The sequence below is a fragment of the Cydia strobilella genome, chromosome 1, assembly GCF_947568885.1.
Source record: "Cydia strobilella chromosome 1, ilCydStro3.1, whole genome shotgun sequence".
NCBI lineage: Eukaryota > Metazoa > Arthropoda > Insecta > Lepidoptera > Tortricidae > Cydia > Cydia strobilella.
In genome coordinates this window covers 28,199,972-28,221,776 of record NC_086041.1, presented here as the reverse complement: position 1 = coordinate 28,221,776, position 21,805 = coordinate 28,199,972, and the positions used below count along the sequence as shown (strand labels likewise).

Sequence of the window (21,805 nt, the reverse complement as noted above, 5' to 3'; positions counted from 1 at the left end):
TCTATTAGGTCTAAAAGCCATCAATGCATTTAACCTAAGCTACACTCAAATAATTTAAACTAAGTACCTACATTATTTTTAATTAATTACAAAACCTGAAAACAACTCTTTTTTACTGCGTTACATCCCCGTGTACATAATCAGTCATGCTAAGGACCGTAGAAACAGCATAGCAATAGTAATACATATACTGTACATCCGAGGTGCCTATTAATTACGACTTTACATGCCTATTCCTTAATTGATGTAATCGATCAGATCTTAAATTAAGTGTAATAATCGCCAACTTCCCGTACTACGGTATTTTAACTGCTGTGTCTATCAAACTGATCCACTTTGTTTCCTTTATTCACGAATTTTCACATCACAACTCGGTAGCAAATACTCAACGTGTGGCAATTTTGGCGCAGCGTCTGTATACTCTTTATGGACATGTGCTTTATTGACTTCGCAAAGGCTTTTGATTTCCTTAACTGGAGTAAAATGTTCAGGGTTATGAGCGAAATGAGGAGACCACCTCACGTTATCTTTTTATAGTTGATCAACTGTTCACTAACATCGGTGTGTACATAATGAGTAGGAAGGCTGTGAGGGTGGTGTCTATGTCTGAGTTGGTGGTCAGCTAACCAATAACCTCCGTTTTGCAGATGACATGACTATATTAGGTTAAGTGTCTGTGGAAAATAACTTGCGGTTCTGCTTCAAAAATTAAGCATGTCAGTAATTAGTCCATACTCAGGATTCAGACCAGATCCATACCCTAGGATCAATAGAAATAAGACGAAGTTGATGAATGTCGATCCAGAATTTTATTTTATTCTTGAGGCTTGAGGATAATTGAGGTTGGTTTACTTGGGATTTTAAATAAGCGACGATGGCGCCTGCGACCAAAGCATGGCCAGAAGAGCTCAGATGGCCAAAGCTGTAGATGGCTGGGATGGGCAGTCGTATCTCGAATACCAGCAGTATTCAAATTAGTCATAAGTAGTTATATAATTGTAATACAATTGTATTGTGATATGCCCATTATGTTAACTTTTTCAATTAAGTATTTCTATTTGACATTTTATATTAATTTAGATTTATTGTGTGTAACTTTATTGATATTAAATTTGCACGCTTGCATGCAAGCTAAATACATGAACTGTAAAACAAATGTATTGTAACATCCCCAAACTGTATCAGTGCATATAAATAATTTCTGATTTCTGCAGTGAAACGACTCGACAGAGAACATAAAACAAGGATAAGACTAATGCGGACGCCTTATTCTCTCGTACTTTCTGTAAGTACATGTCCGAAACCTAGACCATTACAAACTGAAACCCATCATAGGAAAGATGCATTTGAGATGTGGTGCTGGCGATGAATGCTTGAACGCACTAAGTGCAATTGCACCAACTTTCGATGAACTCAACGTCAAACCGAGGTTATCCACTGTTTGTACCCATCGCGTACTTAGTTTCTGCGGCTATCGAGGCAAAACAGGACCATGTAGTCTGCAGAAGCTCATAATCACTGGCCACATGGCAAGGAAGCGTAGGGATGGACGTATGGCCACACGTTGGGCGAACAGATAATATTAAAGACAAAGTCACATTACAGGCTAGCATACCTACACCGAGCCCAAGAAAGAGCGGCTTAAAGAGCACTGGTGAAGAACCACACAGTACAGGTGTCCAACTGTTCACAGTGACACATACGGCAACGAATAATACTGATAAATCAGTCTTGTGATCATTGCTGCTGTAGTAGTCGTACATAAAACAATTACCACGTCCTGAACAATACGATATTTTAGGGCAATATTATAATATTAAAATTAATGAAGAAGGATATCGCACTTCCTTATAATATGAGTAATATGACATCTGATTTTAATTGTGATCCTGATTTATGTGTAGCTCCAGCCTGCATTTTATATATCAATCTGATTAAATCTGATAAACAAGCGAACAGTTGATGTCACGTTCATACGCCAATACTTATTTGGCCCATGATTAAAATATTATCTTCCTTTTACTATAACATAAAAAGTTTAATACTTAATTGAAGTTACCTATAGCCCTTCTTCACAGGTTTAAATCGAAACATTATATGTTAAAAATAATGTTCACTTGCATCACAATGTCTGTTGTGAAAGACGACAGACAACCCTACGTGCCAAAAGTATGCTTTTGACTGGTTTTCAATAACAGGCATTATAACTAATATTACAATCACCTAATGTTGGTACATTCTGTATTAGCCATACTATTGTATTGACATCTAAGCAGAACTCTGTGTTGAGATAGATAAAATGCTAATTTCTAGCTAAGTGTTGAAAATATACTGTTACTGTTTCGTCTAGCTCTAGTATTATTGCAGTTTACTACACAACACCTATCGTGACCCATTTTTATCGTAAATATGATTTTTAAGCAAAAAACGTGAACAAATTAACTGAAAAGTATGGGAATTGACACTGCTTGCAAACTTGTCATTTTTGGCCACATCAAGCGCTGCGATCGTTTCGGCTTCCCCCACCATTCGCTTTACATGCATCGAATACCTAGTGTTCCTTTTCGTAAGACATAGGTAAATACTCTGAAACATTACTCTTGTATCTTTGTCATTAGGCCATTATTTAATTTCAGAACTACTTGCACGGACTGAGACAATAATTACTATCATTGTTAAAAATACGTTATCATATTAATTAGTTTGCAATGTGGTAGGTACCATCATAATACTTTTATAGGTTTAATGGTCTGAGACTTTTGCATAGTAAAATAATTAATAATAATGTATAATATTTACTTAGTTAGATTAATTTCACTAAAGGTCCTTTTTAATGTTTCCAAACATAATATTATACAACATAGGTACTATCTGAACCTGTGCTGCAGCTGAGAGCCTGAGCAGCTTTAACATTTCGGATAGGTGGAAAGCGGAATGGTCTGCTTCGGCAAAGTCATATATCTGACCCGACTAAAAAACCATAAGGGTTTGAGCTTCCACGGAAAATCTGACGCCGCCTGAACAGGCTGAGAATCAGCCTGAGCCTTGAGCCTGCTGAGGACCTGAACACCCTGACACCTGACTTGGTTGCTTGGCTTGGCACCCTCAAGGCTACACTGTGATTGGCCTCAATGTATAACATGCCATACGATTAAATAAATACTATCTGAATTCCTTCTGTTATCCCGTTTATTAAAATAACCGAATACTTGAGAATTTCCTCTCTAATTCAGAAACTTTTCCACCATGGTCTTGCTACCGTCTCTTTAATTATTATGAATACCTATATAGGTTCGTATACTCCTATGTACATCTACGACAAGTATACTCGATTGGGTAGGCGACATTAATTCATTTATGTATTACTCGCAATTCATTTAACAAATATCTACCACCTTAAATTAGATTAAAGTATGTATTGTGTACTTAGAAGTATCTAAATCATTTAGCAGATAATATAGAAATCACTAGCCCATTCAATCAGTATGCCTTCCATTTGAAACCTTCTCAATAATTATTTAGTTTAGCATTTTTAACCCTTTACGTTTGGGTCATCGCATGTACATAGGTACATACAACAACAACAACAACATGTAACAATTGTTATCAATAAATATTTTCATTTCCATTTTACACAATTCAGAAGTTTAGTTAATCTTTATCTAATCGCTAATCTATGGACTTTCCATACTAAGAATCAAGAATCAATGGTTCAATAATAATGGGAAGTCATTATACCTTAGGGTAAAGTGTATTGCTTCGCTGCAAACATATTAGCGGTCGCTTATTTATACCACAGATTTGCCTTTGTCATTTACTGTTTTATCCAAGTTGATATTACTGATTCTCTTATAACAATCTCTAGATTGGAATGTTAATTGGGAATAAATCGAGATACTGTGCTGTGCTACATCAAGAGAAAACCTTTTGGAACCTTAATGTAACGCTGATTAAACGCAATCCATAAAGTGAATATTATTTAAAAATAATTAGTGCGTCATGCTTCAACCATTTATTCTTTCAGAGCAGAAATATCATGCATGCCAATTGAGTACCTATGTTACTACTGTTAAATCCATTTTTGGCAGTTTGCTGGTGCCATTAGTCGGAATGGCTGCGCGATTCTGATTGAGTCCCAGTGATGGTTCTGGTCCTTTGAGTTTGGGTAGCCATGTGCATTGTACATATGACATCAAATTGTAATCTGATTTCAATTGGCTTCTGCATTTTTACTCAGGCACATTACAGGTTACTACAACTAAATGATACCAACTTCTAAGAAACCAACTCGTTAGGTACAATTACAACTGTAACAACAAACAACATCGAGGCATGAAATTCCATATTAACATCTCTTATGATATGAGTTGTTCTAGTCCTTCAAACGAGGTGAAAGGGTAAAATTCGAATTTCGAATTAAACTAAATGGTTCTGAGTTTAGCTCAGTGAAAATATGGATGCGCAAAAGATACAATTATAATAGCCCGGTTTGTTTGTCTGGAAGATATCGCTCTTTAACGATAAGACCGCCTGTTGTGTACCATAGTTTAATGAAGTTTATTTGTACTGTATTGTTTTAAACATAAATATTTGTACATAAAACAAATTTTGTTTCTTTCTAAAAGAATATGTAGGTACGGATCATATAAGTATAAGGAACGATATATTGTTGAATCTAGTTCCTATACCTAACACATTAAACATGATACGTTCGTCTCATATAAAGACGCGCAATATATTTATTTTGTTTTTGAATTCACCACACTTGCGCGCACGACTAGTTAAATCAGGGCTGAGCTGATAATTTGGATGAAGCGGGTATTATGCAAGCAATGCATGTTATAGAAAAGCATGCAATCCGGTAAGAATGAACTTGGCACAGAACATCATGATTAGGCGATCTAATTCACAAAATATTGTATATCACCAATTTAACTAGATCCCGAAGTAATAGAAAATATACCAGACCTGATGCCACGCCCATAACAGGGTCGTTCACCATGTCTAATTACGAATGCTTCCTGATACCTTTTAGTAGGTATGTAGATGATCTTTTCTGATGTGACAATCTTTGCCACTCTCATTCTTATAACATAGAAATGTTGAATCTGCATAATAATGTCGCACATGACCACGAGCGTAACAAGTGGTTGAATAAGTGGAATCCTGAGCGCTGCTAGGGTTTCAAGGCACGTGAGTTAAGAACAAACTGCTGCCCTGGTGAAACAAACATTTTTATCAAATCAACCAGTAACAAATACTGGCTGTAAAACGTTAAAAATATAAATTAATGCTTTTAAAAGTTTATAACTTCAAAACCATAACTTGAAATTCTATCCTACTGCTTACCACGAGGAATCAACTTCAAATTTGCACTCTATAGAACTGATTGATTAATATTGTTTTCAAAGATTAAAGATAGCATTTTAGTATTTTGTATTTCAAATAGAATTTTTGAAACTACGTGAAACCGGAATAAGTGGGACCTGGGCGGTCCTGTCGATTTTTTCGTCAAAATTACCTCTATAACTGAGACAGTGAGTGGTTTTAACCTCTTTTACTGAGACTTATGTAGGACGAAAATAAATTTCCGTTTCGTTCTCAGTCTACTCGCAAATTTCGGACTTTGGCTTATTGTGCATAATGAGATGAGTACATATTTGTAATATGCCGAAACGAAGCCTTAAGCCTTCATCAATACGTGAAATACAACAGTCAATATCCGATTTTGAGTGGCTAGCCACGCGATGAAATAAGTATATATTTGATATAATTTATTGCATTGAAAACATCTTAGTGCTGATGGTTCCCAAAGACAAACTAAAATGACAGATTTCTTTGAGTGATTCGCTTCTGTGTACAACAAACGGAAACTTGATTATTTTTGTTGATTTGTTACCTTTTTGTGATTACCTATATCTAAAGATTACATCTGTTTGTTTAATATTTACAAAAAACGGTTGTTTCATTTAATTATCTCACCTCCAGGTATTACTGAACCAACCTGTATTTTTGAGACCATCTTTAAATGAGACACATTTTTTTTCTTCAACCTGGATATCTGAGAAAACTGTGTAAGTGGAATACCTGTTAAAGTGAGACTAATTCACAGATCCCTTGAAATCTCAGTTTTCCAGGTTTCACTGTATTTTGCATTTAAATAATATACCAAGAAAGTGTTTGTATTTTGTTAGGTACTTACTTTTTAAAAACTATATTTTTTTTATACCTACTGACATTTGCAATCTCTTGTATACCAAAGATCAAAGAGCAAGAATGTTTAATAAAATGTAGGTACTTAATTGCCTATGTGTTCCGGTTAACTACTAACATTATCGCCTGCTTAACGCCTTTTTGCAAGAAAAGGATTACATAAATATTATGGGCTTCATGCCTGAAATAAAACATTAAATTGAACTGAACAAGCCAAAAAATTTAGCACTTTAATTCTACAGTCAGCTGCAGAGAAAAACTACCCCCTGCATAGAAATTTGTATGCAAAGGTGCTAAGCTAATAGTATTGTTGACTGTGCATGCGTAAGAAAATTGACTTTTCATCTGTTAGAGAGAAACATACGTTACATTTGATGATGATAACAGTGAGTGCATAAAAAATCCCAGCATCTCCACCATGTCGTCAAGCTCACTATACTTATTAACCTATCGAATGAGCTGATGCCTTTACTGAATGAGCTGATGCCTTTACTGATACTGGAAAAACGATATGTAAACATACTGCATACCTATACGAGGCCTGGACGTTAGTGAGATGACGATAATTCATTGCTGGTGTCCTACTTTGTTACCTACGTATAACATGAGTTAAACCTGATTATCCATCTGGTTACTTGGGCTTCATAGTCGCCTCCAACCTCCCCTTATAGCGACCCCTTTCCGCACACTAAGTTTACCTTAAGTTCATATGATGAGTGGTTACACTTTCTCGTAACTACAATGTGTTCTATAATTCTAAATTACTAATATCTTGGGACGAAACCCTTCGTATAATTATGATTGAACTTCACTTACATTAGCCATGAACAATTCCCTCGGATCACTGTTGACACTCTGAATACTGATATCACAATGAATGTTAGTCACAATCTACAATAGACACCTCATTATTCTAATAACACCATTAGAAACTCCTTGAATAGATCCTAAAGCAAATATCACTCTTGCCGTAGCTTTGTTCGCACACAACCTCCTTTTCTTACTGTCGTTCGCGCGTATACCCTCTTGTTTTACCCTTAAAAATCACAACAACCTAGAAGCGGTTATTTCACTTAAACGTGACTACGAGCGCCATCTACTCCATGACGTTGGCAGCTATTAGCCGATTCGCGATATTCGCGACACCAACCCAAATTTCGTATTCTAGACAAGCTAAATATAATAGGCTTGAATAAATGTGCCAATTTTCATATGTGCAGGTTATATAAAGGTTTCAAGTTATGAAGGGGTCAAAAGTAGCTTGAAATGGTTTGTGTAATATTACACACGGTTGCTGCTTTTTCTTTTAACTTGGCTGGACACGCTGCCGCGTGTCGAGATGTTCCAACTAAACAGCTAGGCGTATCTAGAGAAAATAAAAAAAGAGCTCTTTTGTATTTGAACCAGGCTGGGGTAGTTTTAAAAAGGCAAATATAACCCTGAAACTGAAACCAAATGCCGAGCCAAAATTTTTACCTGCAAAAATGTCCTTTTGTATTAAAATCTAAGGTTGAAACAGAATGCGGTACCAATACACGTTAACACTTCTCATGTTTTTCAAAATAGGCAGGAGTATTAATACGTGCTTACTGCGTCGTACTCGCAACGTCTTCCAAAGGAAAAAAACCGATCAAGCCGCGCGCGCCAAGTGAACCGCCCGAAATCTGTCTTTGAGGAGACCGGAGGGGGACTACCTACTAGCCTGATAAAGCATAACTGACAACAATGTTTAAGAAATAAACCACAAGTTCACTGTTTTTGAAACCGACACTAAGCAGAAAAAGCATAAGGAAGAGTCATACGAGACAGAAAAAACATAACGTGCAACTTATGTTTTTTTAGGTTCCAAGAGTTATGACTAATAATATTTTTTTACTAACAAAAATGAACATTTCAGTCAACTTAAGGGTTTTTTACATAAAAATTTTATGTAATACTAAACTATGGTTTTTCTTCTTATAAAATAGATGTTGGGCTTAAATTCAACACAAAAGGGAAAAAAACACAAGTCGTCACTTTAGTACTTTTCTGTCTATGAATATATACTTATGCTTTTTCTTTCTCAAAAAGGAACTAACTTTACCAAAATGGCGTGTAGTTATGCTTGTCTAAATCTTGACCTGTTAGAGATAAAGAAATAACTGCTAGATAGAAAAATCACATTTTTCTTCCTGATTTCGAGGGTGTCAATAACTCAATTTCGCAAAAATTGTCACTTATGGTTTTTCTCCTTAAGGCGGCAGTATTACGGGCTTGGCGGAGTTGGTATTCTACCTAATCGTGATCAAAGAATATAATACTCACATCGTGATTACTTAAATAGATTAATATTAGGTAAAAAAAACTAATTCAAAGGGGTGTATAAATCGTTTAATAAAATTTACAATATTAACAAATAAAATGCATTCAACTTAACATGAAATAATATTAATTAGTTTTATATGGAAGACCACAATAAGTTATTAGTTTCATTTACGTGCATTTTTATAAATAAATCAAGAAATAAAACATTTAGCAAGTTTTTTCGAATTAACTCAGTAGGTATTCATTCATTCATTATTGTCTTAGTAAATGAATCATATATAAAATCATATATAAAATGAATATGCTTAAAGAACTTGATGATATATAAATTATATACCTAATTGTAAAAATGTAATTTTACATACGGCTATAAACAAACCACGTAATACTAGATAACATGTCGGGTATAATTAATCACTAACTACATCAGCGGCCTCCAAACTTTTAGGGCAGAGGGCCAGGCTATTGTTTCCTTTCTGCGGGTCTAATTCTATAGAATTTGGCACTTTTTGCGGGCCAGGCTTCCAGGCTCCGGGCCGCGGGACGCAGTTTGGAGATCCCTGAACTATACAAATATACTTCTTTACGAAATGTGTTACATTAAATATTAATTAACTCTTACCGGAAATCAACTGACAACGTACTTAGAGTAACAAAATTTGCTCAACAACATAAAAAATTACAAATTAATTTTCGTCAATAGGTAAATAAATACTACAGTACAAGTAGTCCAATAATGATATAAAATCCATATGATAATAAGGCACATTGTAGACATTACATACATAATTAAACCTATAGGTTTATTATCCAAAAGAAGCTATTTACCACACGCACTTATTCTTAATCTTTTGACAGCCATAACCGACAAAGATTACAATATAAAATGAACCTTAAAACATCCTATTAAAGTTTACTATTGCGTGTTATATAAAATACCCAGGGTGGTCAACAGTGCCTCGAATGAATGAGCATAAATTATAGGTTAGCGACAGCTGTTATCAGTTTAACATATATATCAATGCCCTTTAAAAAGGTGTCTGCCTTCAGAAACTCGTCGTGGTCATGTAGCAGCACTGGGGTATAGTTCATCGGCGAGAATCCCAGGGCGGGGATACCAACTTTGCGAACGTACCTACTATCCGTAGCAGCGGGGAAGATTCTGCAGTCCAGTTTAATATTCCTGAAATTTTACCAAAGATATGTAGATATTCAGGAGTGTCATACAGTTAGTCAATAGTACTAGTGCGAGTGAGTAACAATCCTGTGGTTTCATTCTCTCTTTCGGACCGTTTTCTCTAGTCTGTCTTGCTCGGTAATAAGAGACAATTTTGATTAGCAAAAACAGAAACAGTACTATTCGTCATCTATACGTGAATTTTACAGACTTCTATGAGCTATAGACTATAACCAACTACTAAATAAACAAACGGTAGAGAAATGGATTATTGTCTACAATTACAACATAACAACAACTTTACAACTTTAAGCAGGTCAACATTCCCAATAATCACATTGACCTTTGTCCCACATACGAAATTGTCAATTGAAATGTTTAGAGATTACTAAGTATAATTTCTGTAACTAACGTAATTTATTGGGGCTATAGGGTGGAATTCTTCAAAAAAGGAGTGTACAGGTTTTTAAAGAGTCGGCAACGGGCAATTTAAAACCCCATCCGGCGGACCGTACGCCTGTTGGCTACCGACGTGGTATTAAAAAACCTATTGATACTTACATCTCATCGCCGGCAGCTTTGAATGCTACCCAGTAAGGGTTGCTCGCGTCTAGTTTGGTGGACTCCACCTTGTCGTTTCTCTGTTCAAACTCGTAAGTTACGCCCTCCCCGGCTTCTTGGCACCATTGTTTGATCTGAGAAATAAGCAAAACAATTGAAAAAAAAATTCTACTACCGTCATAATGAACAATTGAATATATTTATTTCAGACACCAGGAATCCATGTATGTTTACAACATTATGTTAGTAACAATAAGAAATAAATAAAATGTGTCTACTTTGCTCCCCATTGCGTATTTGTGCTCCAAGTTTTTATATATGAAAAATAGGTATATCATAATCTCACTTAAAAGTTATAATATGGTAGTATTGATAGTCTACTTTAAATTGATATATATCAACATACCTACCACAATAAATTTTGTACATAAATTATTATTCAGATTGTTATTCATTTCATTTAGAAATTAGGCTTACCATATTCTCGAATTGCACATGGTCGACGGTAATAGCCAGCCTCATATCGAAAACCACACTTAGTTTTTCGGGAACGACATTTGATTGCACACCACCCTATTGAAGAAAATACAATTTGGTCAGCTTTTGAATTTAACGAAAATATTGTCCTTTACAGATTTACTACTAGGTAGTTCTTTATAACATTTTGTCTGATTTAAAATGACAAATAAAACGGCTTAAAAGGAGTGCAAATTTATTAATTGCTTCTGGCCACTTACCATTTTCAATTAAGTGGTCAGCTTGAAAATAAATCGCACGTTGCTCAATAATTTCTCAAATTTTTCCAATAAAGAGTTAGACCAAGCTAAGTTGGCAGACCGGAAGACGAACTGCCGGTAGGCCTCCAACGAGGTGGAGCGACGACCTGGTGAAGGTCGCGGGAATTCGGTGGATGCGAGCGGCACAGGATCGGTCGGAGTGGCGAGCCTTGGGGGAGGCCTATGTCCAGCAATGGACGTCTATCGGCTGACATGATGATGATGATGATGAAGTTGGCAGCGATTTTGATAGCCCAGACTTTGCAAGTGTTATTCTAAACGTCAATCTTCTATGAAATTATGACGTTTAAATAACACTTGCATATTAACATTTATGAAAATAGTTCGCCTTAGAACTCGTCATGGAAATAATATTGTCACCTAAACGACGATATTAGTTAGATTTGGGCCATATTTGGGAGAATAAGGACAATAGTTGGGTGGTTTTATGGTACTTTATAATCTTGTGACATACAAAAGGTAATAGAATAAACTTACAAAGATCTGCGTCATATTTATCGTGGTCACATCTCCAGTTGTTAGTTTGGGGTCACTTTCCAGGATGCGTTTTTGTTGTTCCCGCAAATCCATAAACTTATCGATGATGTATCTCAGCTATAAAATAAACATTATTGGTGAAAAAAAATACTAACTAACAGCAACACCAACACTGTTAACGTCTTAACTTTTAAACCCCTGGCTTTATGGTCTTATAAATAACCAAACATATTTTTATGGCAGTTTATAAGTCCTTTTTAAGGTTCCGTACCCAAAACGGGTAAAAACGGGACCCTATTACTAAGACTCCGCTGCCTGTTGAAATTTTATAATACTAATACAAATAAAAAAATATTTAAGTGGGGCTCCCATACAACAACCGTGATTTTTTTGCAGTTTTTTGCGTAATGGTACGGAACCCTTCGTGCGCGAGTCCGAATCGCACTTGGGTCATTTACTAAGCATATTTAGTAGAATGAGAACGTAGTATAACATTTCTCACCTTTTCACCAGCCGTGTTCGGAAGAATGAGGGAACCATGTCCGGGCGTTCCAGGGCAGTGAACGTGAATTTCTAAAAATACATAATATTTCTTTATTTCGGGTCACATAATAGGTATGTATGTACAAGAAATTATTAATTTTCTCGTGTCTAAAAATAGTAAATACATTTAAAAGCGAGTACAATTACATTAATAATGCCTATGCATATCTCTCACACCTGAGACGAATTTAAAAGCTATGGACCGTACGAAAACTTACGTGCATACATACAAGATTGGATTTATAATTCATAGGAAAAACATAACCCTCGGCAGTCGGGTAAAAAGTTAAACACCTACTGTCATCATTGGGTCTAAACCTACTACACCGTCTACACCTATGAACACTAAATTTCAATCGCAGCGCTTATCGCATATTTTAAATAACTTAGGTATAATATTAATGTTGTATAACGATTTTTTGTTTAATAAAAATTGTTGGATTTTAAAAACTTACGCCATATGCTACGCTCGCCATAGAACAAGATAAATTCTTCATCAGGGCTCGCGATCCCTTCGTCTAACCCGAATCCCACGTTTAACGCCTTGAACTCAGGAGTATGCACGAACTTCATCATGCCATCATGACCCCCAATTTCTTCATCTGCAAAAGTTACACAGTACTCAAAACGTTGCTCTTAATAAAGATAAATTATTTATCTTCGACGAAACAGTATTTGTTCAAACAATGAAAGTACTCGTTTAATAATGGCTCAGTAAACATCCAGACACGGTATCTTAATTAGTATGTTGATAATAACATTTTCCTTTATACTTATATATATGTTTTAAATGATAGTTTACTCAGTTTATATACTTGCATTACATCTCAAAACTTTTTTGTAGTAGGAGAACTGCGTTGCGAGACTTGCATCTTTTTACATGTAATGTTTTTGATGGGATTACTATTTACCTGGAACGAATGTGATGTGAAGAGTCCTCTTTAACTGCACTCCGGCAGCCTTTAGTTTACGAACAGCCTCCAGGTATTGTATACCAACGCATTTCATGTCTTGAGAGCCACGGGCAAAGATTTTTCCGTCCTTATCGATGTGAGCACTGAAGGGTGGGTATGACCAACTTTTCTGCAATAATAACAGATGGTCACCACTAGTTTACATAGGGTAGATCTGTTATAATAGTAAGTATACGATAACAGCGAAAAACTTTTTTAAACTTAAAGCAACTTAAGCTCTGTGCTATTGCTAGTTTCACTGTGTGATCCTGGCCTGACTACGACTAGATTAAGATTTGAGTATATCACATCTAAATATCCTACTGCAGCTGCGGTCTCCTCATAATCGTCAGACATAAATCCCAATTCATAACTATAGGATCGGAATCAGAGTACCGCGATAATTTAAATGTACTATAAACGGATTAATGACACTAAATATCACTAACCTTATTATCGTCCCGTGGTCGGGTCATGAACCATGAAACAGTTTATCTCCCTCCCTTCCAATAGTTAAATTAACCCCTCGCATCCGATCGATGCGAAATCGGGTTAGTAAAGTGAATCAACTTTCAATTGTAACTTTAACAAATTTAGACCCTTGAGGGTTGTGGTAAACAAATATGGCGTTTATCCTCCGAGTCCCACGGACGCGAACCGCGAAATGACAATCTAAATTCAATTCTTAATTTATAAACGTCAAGGTACTTTTTTGATTTGCAAATTTTTATTTATGGTGGATGTTTATTAGCGAGCAGTCGTGTTGGAGGCCAGCAAGACACTTTGGGCCGCTGCGCCAGAGTACCTATTTTTTTTTTATTTGAACCCCGGTCCAGGGTTCAGTGGTACTTATAGAATACTAACTTCGAATACAGGCACGACATCCATGTGAGAGTTCAGCAGTATCGAAGGACGAGCCGGCTCCGAACCTCGCCATGTTAAAATGACGATTGGCTTCTTCGGTACGATCTCATGAACTACAAATTCCAGACCGAGCGATGACGCTTGCTTTTTCAGGAAACTTACGCACGCATCTGAATAACATAAATATTAATAAGGAATGCATAAAGATGATACTTTTTTTTGTAGTTGTTGAAGATCACACCAGCCTATGTCTAAGAGTCACAATAACCCGCCGCAAAGAAGCCCCAATACAATTGAAGATACGCTTTTATTTTAAGACGAAATGCTGAAATGGGGCATTTTCAATGAAAAGGGACCTTATTGTCGATGGCGCTTACGACGCGCGGCATTGTATTTATATCAGAGCATCGTTTATAATGGCGTCAGCGCCATCGACAATAAGGTCCCTTTTTATAGAAAATACCACAAATAACGTAAAGTTTGGTACAAACACTAAATTAAGTAACAAAATATCTATGGCTGGTATTAGTTTTCGTTGCTAAAAGAATATCACGTATGGGAGCATGCCAGTAAAATGAGAGCGTAATTTAGATTGGATAGCAGCGGCTAGGTTTTTGTGACTTAATTACCTATGATATTTTTAAGATGTTGGTGTCCAAATTGTAGACACTTCGCTGATTGAGATATCGTCACTTGAAGTGGCATAAAACATTGAGATACCTATCTTGACACTATCAAAAGTGGGCACTATTCTCATTATTCAATTGTGCCAGGATAAACTCAATTGGTTGCACGTCAGCCCTATCTTACAGGCCAAATGGTGCACATCCTGAGGGTTACTGCCACCTAACTAGACCTTGTTTATTGACAGTAATAAGTTATATATATCTATAGCTAATGCTATAAACCGACATAATGTAATGAATTTCATAAGACCTTGACAAAAATGTGACAAAAAAGTGATCTGTTAAATACATGCCAAACCTTACTTACTTCCTTACTTGCTTGCTGAACCCATGTTTTATGAGGAATTGGGGAGCTCTTCAATTCTTGATGGATTTAGATCCAGACCTTTAAATTTGAAATATGTATACCCAAAATACTGACATGACTGTTTGTTCGTCACTCATAACAACACTAAAAAAACCGGACATGAGTGCGAGTTCGTACAAATTTAATTTTTAGTATTTGTTGTTATAGCGGCAACAGAATACATCAACTGCAGTGAAAATTTTAACTGGCGGGAACGAGTTCGTCACTCATAACAAAACTAAAAAAAACCGGACATGAGTGCGAGTTCGTATAAATTTAATTTTTAGTATTTGTTGTTATAGCGGCAACAGAATACATCAACTGTAGTGAAAATTTCAACTGGCGGGAACGAGTTCGTCACTCATAACAAAACTAAAAAAACCGGACATGAGTGCGAGTTCGTACAAATTTAATTTTTAGTATTTGTTGTTATAGCGGCAACAGTTACATCAACTGCAGTGAAAATTTCAACTGTCTATCACGGTTTATGAGATACAGCCTGGTAACAGACAGACAGACAGTGGAGTCTTAGTAACAGGGTCCCGTTTTTACCCTTTGGGTACGGAACCCTAAAAAAAACTTCAAGCGCGAGTCCGTCACGCACGTTAGCCGGTGTTTTTTATGCAGATCTACTCTACTCATTTTTTTTTTCAAAGATGAGACGCTTACATCGTGTCGCCCATGGTAACGACACGATTTAATCGTAACGCACAGCAGTAGGCCCTGTGCCGGTGCGGTGCGAAGAAAGGCCTTACGGTGGAAAGGAATGTGTCGGCATACAAACAGCCGGGCTAGCACAGGATTGGCGCGACCGTATCTCGCCGCGAGATAGACTGCCCGTCTTTTTCTAACTGCATTAATTAAAGAGGGACGGGTAGTCTATCTCGCGGCGAGATACTGTCGCGCCAATCATGCGCTAACCCGGCAGGGGATGTAAATTTATGGGATTGTATGCAGACGCTTTTATACTATCGTGTCGTGTCGATTAACAGTATATCACGTATGATATTGTCTATGATAGTATAAAAGCATCTGCATACAATCTTTGGTTCTCTGCTGTGTTGTCCACAGTAATGACTCATTACTGTTGACCAGGAACCGGAACCGGTTACCTTAACCGGGGGTTTCCATAGGGTTATTTTAGAGGTGGTTATTAAAACCCTTACCATATTGGTTACCGTTTGATTCGGTAACCGTATTAGATCGAGTTAACCTCCAGCACAAAAAAGTTTTTGCCGGTAACTTCGCTTATTGTCATATTTGTTTAGTGGTCAATATTATAATTTAGCCAAGATTTAGCCTAATAACATCAATAAAAAAATGTTTTTAAATATAAACTAATTATAAAATTCAGGTATAAAAGAATAAAATAAATAAAACGAATAAAATATATATGATAGATAAAATAAATAAAAATAAAATAAATTAATAAATGAAATAAACAACATAAACGACAAACGAAATAAAAAATAAAAAAATAATAAAAAAAAAGTACCTAAATACAGAAATAATACATATAAAAATAAATGCCAAAAAAATAATTTTTTATATATCATACAGCCACAGATTAATGGGAATTTACTGGGTATGGTAATTTACTGACGGCACATAAGACTGTATAGAAAGCTACTTTAAATGTAGCAAAACTAGTAAACCTTTAAGCAACCAACCTATTAACCGTGATGGGGTTTTGAAATTAACTCAGTTAAACGTTAAGGTTACCCTTTCAGTAAACTTACCGTTACAACCAGGTAACAGTATGATAGTGTTACCAAATGATAAGGTAACTGAATTGATTGGGTTACCAAATTGATAGGTAAAGAGGGGTTTTCCGGTCCTTGCTGTGGACGACCATGATAAGGTATAAAAGCACCCAATGGCTTCTCCTCTAAAAACAGCAGACCTCAGAATTTGTTATGCATATCAACTTGATCTTGGAAGACATATGGAAGGAGTGATCATTTTAAAGATTATTATTGTAATAAATAACAAATACTGCATAGAGTTAGACCCAGCTAAGTTGGCAGTAATTTTGATAGCCCAGTCTATGCAAGTATTTTACACATCAAACTGTAAGTTTGTCTATCTGACCTGACTAGATTTTTCTACTCGTCTACTCGAAGGTTAGCTGGAAGAGATCCAGGGATAAGTTCGCCTTTGTACTTCCATTTTTGTAATATTTTTTTTAAACCTGTGTTGTGAAATTATGACGTATAAATAACACTTGCACAGTCAGTGCTATCAAAATTGCTGCCAACTTAGCTTGGTCTAACTCTATGTCTAAATGCAGATATAGCTAATTGTACAATATAATATTGTTTTCATTAGTGAGAACTGTTAAAGGAATAAGTCAACGTTTAACTGAATATTTGCAACCTTATCTCCCACTTATTTGTTTCTGTATGCTTTACAAATAAGTAATTAAAATAAAATATCGTGATATTGCTTACCATAATTGATGTTTGGCTGTACACTCGGTATTTGCAGATATTCCACAAAGTTTGCAATGGCCGGGTTACTGGCATACGACATGGCTGTAGGTGTACTATGTTCATTCAGAGCTCTAGGGCAGAAATGATAGCAGATTCAAACTCCGCACCTTATATATATACCAGCCTACGTCGTCTAGAGATAACAAATTTTATACTCTTCCAACTATGATAAATGTCTCTTTCTTGTAATGTTCCATTAGTTTATCATTTTATCAATAAAACAAACAACAAAGTTTTTAATAAACAATCGTGTGTATTTCAATTTAAGTAGAATTTCCACAAGATAAAAACTGCTTTTTTGTTCCAATTCACCGTTTAATGGTATAAATCTTTGTACATTTAATAATCCAGGTAATTTTTTTACTTAATGTTTTTAATACTTACTTTACTCTTTTCTTTGATATTTTTTATGATTTAGTTTAGTTTGACTTTTTGACGTAACACGAGTCTTTTGACAATGACATTGACAGATTTATTAACGTAACAGACTACCGCACCGCAGCGGAACCTTGGTGCGCCAAACACATGAATCTAGTATAAAACTGGATTAGCATGAGTGGTGGGGGGAACTGTCAGAGCGGGATAGTCTTATGTATCTTTTAGGTTCTCCTAAAAAGCAGCAGCAGGGAAAGCGTTATTATTGTTTGTCCTTGTTACAGTCTCACATTTTTTTTAATTCCCCACCGTAAATTTGTATGGTTTATGGTGACTACAAATCTACTCGACCAATCATATTGTCACGCACGGTAGGCCGCTTCTATAGGATCCTACCTTCTATGGCCGCACCCATATGTGAGAGCGAGGAAGAGAAGGACACAGCTATAAGTGAGAGTGTGCGCGATTCGCGCACGAGTGTGGAGGCAGCTTAATGTATGTTTCCGTAGGAGTAGCAGACAAAGCGCTATTATTGTTTGTCCTTGGCACAGCCTCAGTTTTTTTATTCCCCACCGTAAATTTATTATTATTATTTGTAATGCAGGCAGGCAGTTTAAACAACTGATAATAATAATAATAAATAAATTATTTATTTGGCAGGCAAGAAACCCAATTTTTACAATTTACAAAAAAAAAAAAAAAAATACAGTGCAAAATACTAAAACTTACAACCTAAAACAATGAAATAAAACATTTACAAACTTATGGTCTAAAGATGGCCGTTCTCGGACCGGTGCATAATGCCTGTATCCAGAGTCATAAACCGAGTTCTCAGTGTTGAGTAGAATTTGCTGCTTATCTAATTTATTCTTAAACTCATTGACACTTTGGGCCGCTACTACATCCTCTGGGAGTTTGTTCCAAATTTAGTATGGTTTATGACAGTATCTCTTATTAGTCTGTGTTTATGACAGGACGCACCAGGACGCACGCGTTTAGCTCATCTATAGTATCTATGAACGAATGTCAAATGAACTGTCAATGTCATTTTATTTAGGACGCACTGCGTTTTGCTTTGCGTTGCGTGTTCTTGGTTGACCAATAAGTGATCGTTGCAGTTAAACAGCGCAATTTACATTATTAGATTTAAAGTTACAAGTTTTCGGTGAAATTTCATGACGCACTTATTAAATCGTAGTAATAACAGTTCCGTTATGGATGACGAATACCATAAGCTAACCGCGGAACTTGACGCTAGGGAAGTACTGCAGTACTTAAACCATCTAGGAATTCAAAATATAAGCGGAGAGGTTTTGAAACACTTTATCACAGGTATGGTGCTATTATTTAATGACTGAAGCACTTTCGAACTATTGCAGGTGTCGCCTGGTATAAATTAAACAAAGTAGTATTTGTTTTTGTTTTGAAGTTCTAATTTGTTATTGCTTTCACAGATTTAAAGAAATTAATCAAGTATGACCTTCAGCAGAAATATGCATCTGATCATGAGAACATTCCAACACAAGGTCCGGAAAGGCTACACAGTGCTAGTACATTTTCATCCAGAATTAGATCTCGAATGTCGGATAGCACAGATTTGAAATGTAATAGAGATTGCCTGAGTAGAAGAAAGGCATTGCATGTCCGCAATATACAGTCTGCTCCTAACATTCAACAGACAGTGCCCGACGAGAAACCGTTAAGAAGGGCTTGCTCTTGTGTCCAAGTTGAGAAGAAGGAGTCTACATCCAGCCATACGAAAACAACTAATACCACCTCAAACAATAATAGTAAGTTGTGTAATTAAATAATGCGCCATGACTAGAGATGGGCTAAATATGGAATTCGCCGAATACGATTGTTCGGTATGAGCTGAACCGAATATTCAGTTGGGCTTAAACTGCCTAAAATGCACCATACAAGTTTATACAGATCCACGGTCTGCACTTCGCACGTGTTTTCAATTTCTGAAGTAATCCACATGTAAATCAAATATTTGTCAACATCTGAACTAAAAACTTGATTTGATAGTGCTCAAGAGTCACAAACTTTGTACAATTTAATTTACTGCTTTAATTTAATGTTATAGGATATATCCTATAAATTACCAAAAAAATTGCTCCAGTTATGTTGGTAGATTTTAATATTCATATATTGTCTATTAGCAAGATGGAAATTACACAGTCTGCAATATTAAAAAACCGGCCAAGTGCGAGTCGGACTCGCGCACAAAAGGTTCTGTACCATTATGTAAAAAACAGCAAAAAAAATCACGTTTGTTGTATGGGAGCCCCACTTAAATATTTATTTTATTCTGGTTTTAGTAGTTGTTGTTATAGCGGCCACAGAAATACATAATCTGTGAAAATTTCAACTGTCTAACTATCACGGCTCATGAGATACAGCCTGGTGACAGACAGACCGACAGACAGACAGTGGAGTCTTAGTAATAGGGTCCTGTTTTTACCTTTTGGGTATGGAACCCTAAAAATTACATTTATTAGTGTCATGAGTGTTAAAATTAATTATGATTATTATTTCAGTAATAAGAGTAGTAAAGCCACCAGCAGTGAAGAAATGTGATCCCGTAAACCTGTATCATTATTACACATCACTCTGGGAGAAGTACAAGCCCAATGTTCCCGGTGAAAATAACTGGTCTGACTTGAGGTGGAGTGTGAGACAGAAAATGGCAGGTCAGACCAGCCAAACAAATAATAAAATAAGCAAGGTGAGACTAACATTTTAATATGTGCAATAAAAACAGGTCAATTTGTATGGAACTGTGTGTAGCATGTGTAAGTTTTACACCTGATACTTAATCAATGTACCACATTCATATGTCTGTTAGTAGTTGAGAGATAATCTGCTTATTGCTAGCTGCTGCTAGGGTAATAGTAACATGCGGTCAAGGAATTCAATTTTGTTACCATTTCATGCCTTATAACAGCAATAGTCAGTATGAAAGCTGCTAGGGATCTCATATTATTGCCAGTGTGACAAGGTACCAAAAGGTACTGAAATCAAATTCCGTCAGCCTACAAAGTCATACAATTAAAGAGATAATAAATTTACTTTTCTCACACTTCTTAGTAATTATTAGAAACATTAACATGATCAGAGAATAGTATCATGAGAGAGAGAACAGAATGGGCAGACTTTAAAGGAACTTGCTGTGCATAGCTCAATATCACTTGAGGCTTTGAGGCTGCATGTGTTTACTTACTTTGTGTGAGTTATTACATTTATACACAGAGTAACCTGATTTGTGTTGTGTGTCTCAAGACTACTCATTCTGTCTGGAGCCGCCTATATAAAAAGGTATTACTGTGCATGTAAATACAATAATACATAATATGTATTTTTCTTTCTTGTTTTATTTATAGTTTTTATCTTGTTCCAGATTCCGGATAATCCCAAAATATTGGATAAATGACAGATATTTTTTAACATCAATTTATCTGTGGAATCCAGCCTATATTAACAATAAAGTTGATGTAAAGTAGCAAATATGTATTGCTAATATTGTTTAGCCCCTCGTATGCTTAGACAGGGATCTGTGCATGGGAACTTAAATCCATTGTATTGGGACACGTTTAGGGGGGGGGGGGGTCAATGAGACATGTTGTGACAAGGGGGAGGGGGAGGTAACACACTTTGTGATGTCACATTAACTTATTTAAAATATTTTATTCGCTGTACAGTTAAATAAGTTTTATTTTCGTAACGTTTAATTTTCTTTCCTATTCTGTTTTGGGTTATAAAACTACAAATATTTTTGTCAAAACTATTTTGAATTTTTTTTAATAATACTTAATTCGTTTTGCCGATTTCATTGAAAAAATGTCACACCAGGGAGGGGTTTGCCAAATGTGACCAAGTGTGACAAGGAGGTGGGGAGGGGTCAAAAAACCTCTAAATTCGTGTGACGTAATTAATGGATGAACCGTTCACTTCACTTTTTCAATCGTTCATCAAATTTGACAGGCCGCATACGAGGGGTTATAGGGCCAGTTT

The 21,805-nt window shown here is 36.0% G+C and overlaps 2 protein-coding genes across 2 annotated transcripts; one reads left to right on the top strand and one right to left on the bottom strand.

The window, feature by feature from the left end:
* Positions 1–8,806: 8,806 nt before the first annotated feature.
* LOC134743091 (aminoacylase-1-like) lies at positions 8,807–17,532 on the bottom strand. Its single transcript, XM_063676409.1, has 9 exons — positions 17,372–17,532; positions 13,890–14,059; positions 12,984–13,155; positions 12,528–12,674; positions 12,032–12,102; positions 11,530–11,646; positions 10,733–10,828; positions 10,256–10,389; positions 8,807–9,700 (listed from the first exon to the last, which is right to left on the bottom strand). Exons 1-9 carry the CDS (start codon positions 17,451–17,453, stop codon positions 9,496–9,498), a joined length of 1,194 nt encoding a protein of 397 aa, XP_063532479.1. The 5' UTR covers positions 17,454–17,532; the 3' UTR covers positions 8,807–9,495.
* Positions 17,533–18,847: 1,315 nt separating this feature from the next.
* Positions 18,848–21,410, top strand: LOC134744189 (uncharacterized). Its single transcript, XM_063677912.1, has 4 exons — positions 18,848–19,120; positions 19,243–19,578; positions 20,332–20,519; positions 21,192–21,410. Exons 1-4 carry the CDS (start codon positions 18,964–18,966, stop codon positions 21,222–21,224), a joined length of 714 nt encoding a protein of 237 aa, XP_063533982.1. The 5' UTR covers positions 18,848–18,963; the 3' UTR covers positions 21,225–21,410.
* The last annotated feature ends 395 nt before the right edge of the window (positions 21,411–21,805 follow it).

Bases quoted from the DNA above. Each gene is read 5' to 3' on its own strand.
- LOC134744189 (XM_063677912.1), top strand. From the start codon at position 18,964: ATGACGCACTTATTAAATCGTAGTAATAACAGTTCCGTTATGGATGAC. The intron at 19,121-19,242 runs GTATGGTGCTAT...TTGCTTTCACAG, and splicing joins TTTGAAACACTTTATCACAG to ATTTAAAGAAATTAATCAAG. The intron at 20,520-21,191 runs GTGAGACTAACA...ATCTTGTTCCAG, and splicing joins CAAATAATAAAATAAGCAAG to ATTCCGGATAATCCCAAAAT.
- LOC134743091 (XM_063676409.1), bottom strand. From the start codon at position 17,453: ATGTCGTATGCCAGTAACCCGGCCATTGCAAACTTTGTGGAATATCTG. The intron at 12,103-12,527 runs GTAAGTTTTTAA...ATGTATTTTTAG, and splicing joins TGGCGAGCGTAGCATATGGC to AAATTCACGTTCACTGCCCT. The intron at 11,647-12,031 runs GTGAGAAATGTT...TTTATTTTATAG, and splicing joins CGAACACGGCTGGTGAAAAG to CTGAGATACATCATCGATAA.